The 6,171-nt window shown below is 39.0% G+C and overlaps 1 protein-coding gene across 1 annotated transcript; it reads right to left on the bottom strand.

Moving 5' to 3' along the window:
* Window positions 1–801: 801 nt before the first annotated feature.
* LOC115146322 (paired box protein Pax-1-like) lies at window positions 802–5,716 on the bottom strand. Its single transcript, XM_029688336.2, has 5 exons — window positions 5,408–5,716; window positions 4,311–4,937; window positions 3,218–3,351; window positions 2,689–2,896; window positions 802–1,546 (listed from the first exon to the last, which is right to left on the bottom strand). Exons 1-5 carry the CDS (start codon window positions 5,409–5,411, stop codon window positions 1,452–1,454), a joined length of 1,068 nt encoding a protein of 355 aa, XP_029544196.1. The 5' UTR covers window positions 5,412–5,716; the 3' UTR covers window positions 802–1,451.
* Window positions 5,717–6,171: the final 455 nt, after the last annotated feature.

Here is a 6,171-nt window from a genome sequence, read left to right as displayed (position 1 = left end):
CAGTCTGTGAAGGAACTGATGAACCAAATGTCTACATGTTCGCACATTTCAGGCTATAATGACATAAAATCTTTGATTGTTTCAAAATCCACAACATTCAAAACCAACAACACCATGCATATTCGGGGATTTTCAGCAGAGTATATCTTATGGAAATTGAATACTGAACACACCATACAACAAACAAAACAATAAACAAGTATTGCCCAAATCAAAAGCTATAGAATGTCACTGATATTCCACAATTTGCAAAGTATGTTCCAAATTTATGTAGGTAATGTAAGTTACTGCATTCGGAGCCTTCAGTGATGGTATGCAGTGTATCAATTGTCACACCAACCCGTGTGTGTGTGTGTGTGTGTGTGTGTGTGTGTGTGTGTGTGTGTGTGTGTGTGTGTGTGTGTGTGTGTGTGTGTGTGTGTGTGTGTGTTATCCCAAACACAGCCTTTATTGCAAAATAACATGCTCATGCTCTTGATTGGTTATTTAATTTGCCTTATGGCAAGTAGCCAGAAGAAGGAGCTAAGATACCATCACTGGAGGCGCCAAAAGCAGTAAGCTCCATTAACGCAGAAGCACTGTAGCGCCCATGAAGGCAAACCTACACGTTGTTCCAGCATGATACGCAGTGATTTCCCTCATACATACCGATAACTTCACATATCAATTTTGGCCATCTTGCTGATATAGAAATCTAATTTCTTCCTCTAACAGCTTCCTAATGATCTGCGACACCCAGTGCATTCTATATCTGCTCTTTAAATCGCTAAGCAAACACATTTGACTTAGAAAGATGGTATGCAGTACTTGTTTAGCATTTTTATAATGACAGGAACAGTTATATTTTACAATGCCTTTATTTTGAATATTTACAATGGATTTATAAAAATATATAATTAAAGCTTTTGCAATTATCTATTTTGCATGTACACTGTATCACTTTGTTCACATTGTTGAGTTGGTCTGTAGAAACCAGATTTGTAACCAATTAAGAAAACAATTTACTGCGCGTACAGGATACAGTTCCATTGTCAACTATAGCAAATTTGTTTAATGAAACATCAATGACAGACATTATTGCATTTAAATCCTGCAGTCTTTTACAGAAATATACATGAAGTAGTTCAATGAAAAGACGACACAACCACCAACCACTAATTCTGCTGCATGAGGACAGAAGACTCCAGTACAGTTCAACATCCTCATAAGTTTACATTCATATGGCCACAGACCGACTGGAGTCTATCTATATTTGGCTACATTTGTATGCACATGTGTTAGGCTATAAGGGCCCATTCAATAGTTAACACTTTGGCAAACAAATCATAAATAGTGCTTGCACTTACTGTTTGTATTCTTGAAATGCCCTCAAATAGATAAGGGTCTGCAGCTCCTTACATAGTCCTAATGTGAGTTTTGAGTCCTCGGTTTGCGGCACGAGCTCCCTGGCATTACGAGGATGAGGTAGGGAGATTGAGTCCGTGTACACTGCTCAACGCCTCTTGCTGCAGTTGCTTGCTTAGGGGACTGGGGGGCTTTCTGTCTCCTGCAGAACACAAACAGGAGATGTTTGTATAGCACACAAGCCATTACTCTTTATTTCAGCAAAACTAAAAATGTCAATATTTATTAAAAACCAAAATGATTTTATCTTAGGCCTATACAGACCTGAATGACCTGAAAGTTAGACTAAGACATGCAACATTTAAATACAAACTAGGTTAGTAATAATCACAATAGTCAATGTTACACTATAAGGCTATTCATTTGATACCATATTTAAAGTATTCCACATTATTTTACACAATGTTCTTTTTCTAAACTTCACATGACATTTAAATTGTACACTATGAATGAATTTACTGACAACATGGATCACATGCTGCAATATAACTTCCACATTTGTCTTCTTGGGTTCACACCTCGATTCATCATCGAATTTATTCATGGATTCTTTTTGTCAAGACCATATCATCTGTAAATGTTGGCTAATAACTATTTTTTTTAGAACACTAAATGTTTTTAATTGTATCATATATTTCATTTGAAATTTAAAATATACAGCAGCTATCAAAGGGATAAGAACATGTTTTAATCGAAGCATAAGTAGAATAATACATGTATAAGGGCCGAGATCACTTAGTTCAAGCACCTATTTAGGCCTATCTCAGCCTAAAAGAATGATAATTTAGCTGTCATAGAGTTAGAAACACTATAGGTCCGCACCATTAGGCCTACATCAATATTTTAGGCTGCTACAATTTCGAGACCCTTTGCTAATGTAGGCTTAGATTTCTTTTGCACTAATGCCCTATATATTTTAGTCCCCCATTACAACATATAAATATAATTATTGTGGGACTTGACAGTGACATAATTTAATATTTAATGTCCACAATTAGACAACCGGTGTTAGATTAATGGTTGCCTAATAATAAGTGTGTGTGTTTGTTTGACGCGCGTGTGTGTTTGAATAGGCTTTAAAAAGTAAATACAAAATTATAAAAATGCACATTGTTATTTTACGGCTTGTTATTGAACTTACAATAACTATGTTTTTTTTGCCATAGATGAAGGAAACTTGGAGGGAAACGAGTCAGCAGCCAATGAATTATGCTAAATTATGCTAAAATTGAGATACCGCAGTTGTGATCCGAATGGAACACTATCAAACAGGATCTGGCCTACCTTCTCGCGATGGATGTTTGAACGGCATTGTAGAGTGGATGTCTCCAGCGTGCATCGTCATGCCGCTGCTTGGGTGGGACAAACTCGAGTTCTGGGACTGCCAAGGGTGCCCAGGGGTCACATAGCTACCTGGCCCGCTATAAACGCCGTACTGGTTTGAAGGTGAGTAGGCACAAGCAGGGACATAACTGGATAATGTCGATGAAGGCTGCAAGAAAATACGCACAAACACAAAGAAAGTATGTCAGATTTACGTTTCCCAGAACGAAACATTTGCACATCTATGATATAAGTGTGTATACAGTATATATCAATACATCCTATGTCATATTAATCTTCCTTGAATAGTGCTGGAGCAAACGTTGAACATTTTGACGAACATTAAAACAACTTGCGAATACCAAGCCTATATTAAACAGATGAATGCCTTTCAATACACACTATATTATGTTACACTTCGATCCCATCCTCTCTGCAGATAAAGGACACAGCTATAGTCTTATGCATTTATATGACTTCTTGTTTTTACCTGTGCATATTTTATGTCTGCATCAATGGCTGATTTGTCAATTCCGTTGACTGCTTGAGCCGAGGGAAACGTCGCTCTGTTGATACTACTCCAGTCTTCCATTTTCTGTGGATATCCCTCTGCTCCAGCAATTGCTGATTCGGAAACATAAAATTGCACTTTACATGTCAGATCATTAGGGGGAAACTGTCAAAATGCCTCTGATCTATTGATATTCATAACTAACTATCAAATGATCCTATATGAAGAAAGCAGCCGTTGCAACTGTAAAATATTAAATGAGACCTAAATTATATGTTACACTTAATATTAATATTGCACGTTATATCGGCTATATTTTTTAACATGCTATCAAAACAATACGTTTTGAGTAGAGGAATAGTGTGCGTAATTGTGCGTATCCAAGCCAGGCCTATTGTTTTCGTTTCTGAATCAAGAACTTTATAAGCTGTTCGTCGGGAATCTATTGGAGGAAATGTGGACAAGGCTATCACACGTTTATAGCCATTTAAAATGCTCAATGCCACATCAAATGATCGATTATTATATCGCATCATCGTACAAGCATGCATAATAATTATGCTCTTTCGAATATGGCTACATGCTATAGGCCTACTTGCTACCTTAATTTGTTTCCTTGATGGCAGTGCTGCAGCCATGGCCGACAATACATCTGGGCCCTACAGGCAACATATCACTAAGAACATGACGAGTAGGAACTTATAGTGAGTGACCTTATGTCCTACGGGGAACGAGGAGGCTTTAACGGGTAGCCTAAGCAAGGTGCTTGCCTTGGCGCCAGTGAGTAGGCCTGTAGAGTAAGTCGTTTTCCTTGTGAGGCACAAAACCAAGGCATACAAAGATTTATAGGGCAAATTTCCTCCCTGATGATTACTCGTCAAACCATGATTTATAAATCATACATCATGGACAAATTAGTAATAAACTGAAAAACACGTCCAATAGCTCAAGCCAGTCACCCCAAATGCACTTTGACAATTATTGGGAAATGGGTTAGAACTGTGTATATGTATGGTGCCATATAAATCAACAAACAATCATTTGTCTAGAAAATAGATTCAATATTACGCACCTTGATGATCCATGAAGGCCCTGATACCCAGAATGTTGGTGACAGTGTGCGCCGATGGCCAGGCCCTTGATATGTTTACATGCCCGGCCGTCACGGGTACACCGGGACCGCTGCCCATTTTGCCATTGGGTGACATAGCATTGGGGTATGAATAAGGGTATATGTGGTTGTAAGAGAGGCCGGCCTGTGTGGGGGCTTGCTTGCTGCTCTCATACTGGTTTGGCTGGGAAAGATTTCCAATCTTGTTCCGTAAAATCCGGCTAATGGAGCTGACTGAGGGCACGTTGTATTTGTCACAAACTCCGTCTGCTAGTAGTCTGTCCCGGATCTCCCAGGCAAATATCCCCGGGTCACCTTGTTTGTAATCCCTTATGTTCTTCACTACATTCGGTGTGGTAACCCGTGGTTTGCTCCCCCCGATGGCACCGGGTAAAATGGAACCTGTTTCGCTGTACCGAGCTAATATCTTGCTCACACAGCCGTGAGAGACGCGAAGTTGCCTACTAATATCACAGGGTCTGATTCCAAGCTGGGCCAACTCCACTATCCGTAGTCGTATGGCGTTAGGCAGAGGTCGTCCATTGACGAATACACCACCCAACTGATTCACCTCGCCATAGGTTTGCTCTAACGGGAATAAAGATGCATTAACATATTCAGTCATGAAAGCAGATATAACTCCATACTCGCACAGTAAATTTAACCATGCAAAATGGCGAGCTATTGTACGTTTTTGTTATTACTAATCACACCAGGAGGCGACATTTAACTTACCTTTCTTTGGATCTTAGTGCCACTTTTGCCACTTTTTACGTTTTATGTCAATTCATTTCAATATTCTGTACATACATTTTTAATAAATCAACCATTGAATATGAACTTAATTCTGAATATGCCGCATTAGCATATCGCGGAAAAAAAACTTGTCTGTCGTGTAAACTATCATTCCATTCGTTCTGTAAAGGGATATGTCCACTTTATCTACAACCCGAAATCAACTGTATAGTTATTTCTGGCGTTATACAGGCGTGTTAAGCATGGTTATGCTTCCATAAGCTTTCTTTCACTGAAGCATGCCGATGTTAACGCAAGCTTACCCATTTGCCTGTGGTTCGAGATGCTTTGAAATAGTTGCCCCTCAATGGTTGAATGCGGTGGTTCTCCCTTCTGCACGAAGGAAGCAAAACGTTGAAGAAAAAATGTGGACTTCTTAAAAGACTCCTTCCAATTGTTCTTCTCCCTCTTCTATCACAGTGCTTTGAGAGAAAATGCTTTGTACGACGGCACTGAAGTGATCTTCATCGGATAAAGGCAACATTTAGTTATCCCAGAGGCTGAAGTTTGTTGGGATTAATTTGACGCGTCCGTCTACGTCAATTTTACCACGCTGGAGTTCTGGTTTTGTTTCATTGGCCGTCCTGACCGTGGATAGGCTGTTGCACACATGCACCATCCGGTTTGCGCAATTCAACCTCTCTCTGTATTTTACATAGGGACTAAGTGACTGAGGGGTAACATTTTATTGAACACGATGCATTGGTAAATAGAAAATACATTGTAAACCATTGAAGAGATTCTTTCGAATGAGGTGAGTTGTGCTTTGGATGAACTTCCAATGGGCACTTCTCCACTAATGTAGACTGTGTTTACAATATTTTGTGAGTGACATTTGGCAATAGAGCCTGCAGTGTAGCCTATACATTTTGATCAAATAACTATTAGAATCTTATCCACCAATTTGTATCATTAAACCATAATATTTCAGATTTGTTTCATTCCATCCACTTTGATACATTTTCACAAAATCCATTTTCATATAAATTCCACGAACATTTGCCAACTCCATTTTTATTTCAATCAA

This window comes from Oncorhynchus nerka, linkage group LG18 (genome assembly GCF_034236695.1).
Source record: "Oncorhynchus nerka isolate Pitt River linkage group LG18, Oner_Uvic_2.0, whole genome shotgun sequence".
Taxonomy (NCBI): Eukaryota; Metazoa; Chordata; class Actinopteri; order Salmoniformes; family Salmonidae; genus Oncorhynchus; species Oncorhynchus nerka.
Note: the sequence above shows the minus strand (reverse complement) of the source record. Positions and strands in the feature narration are given on the sequence as shown.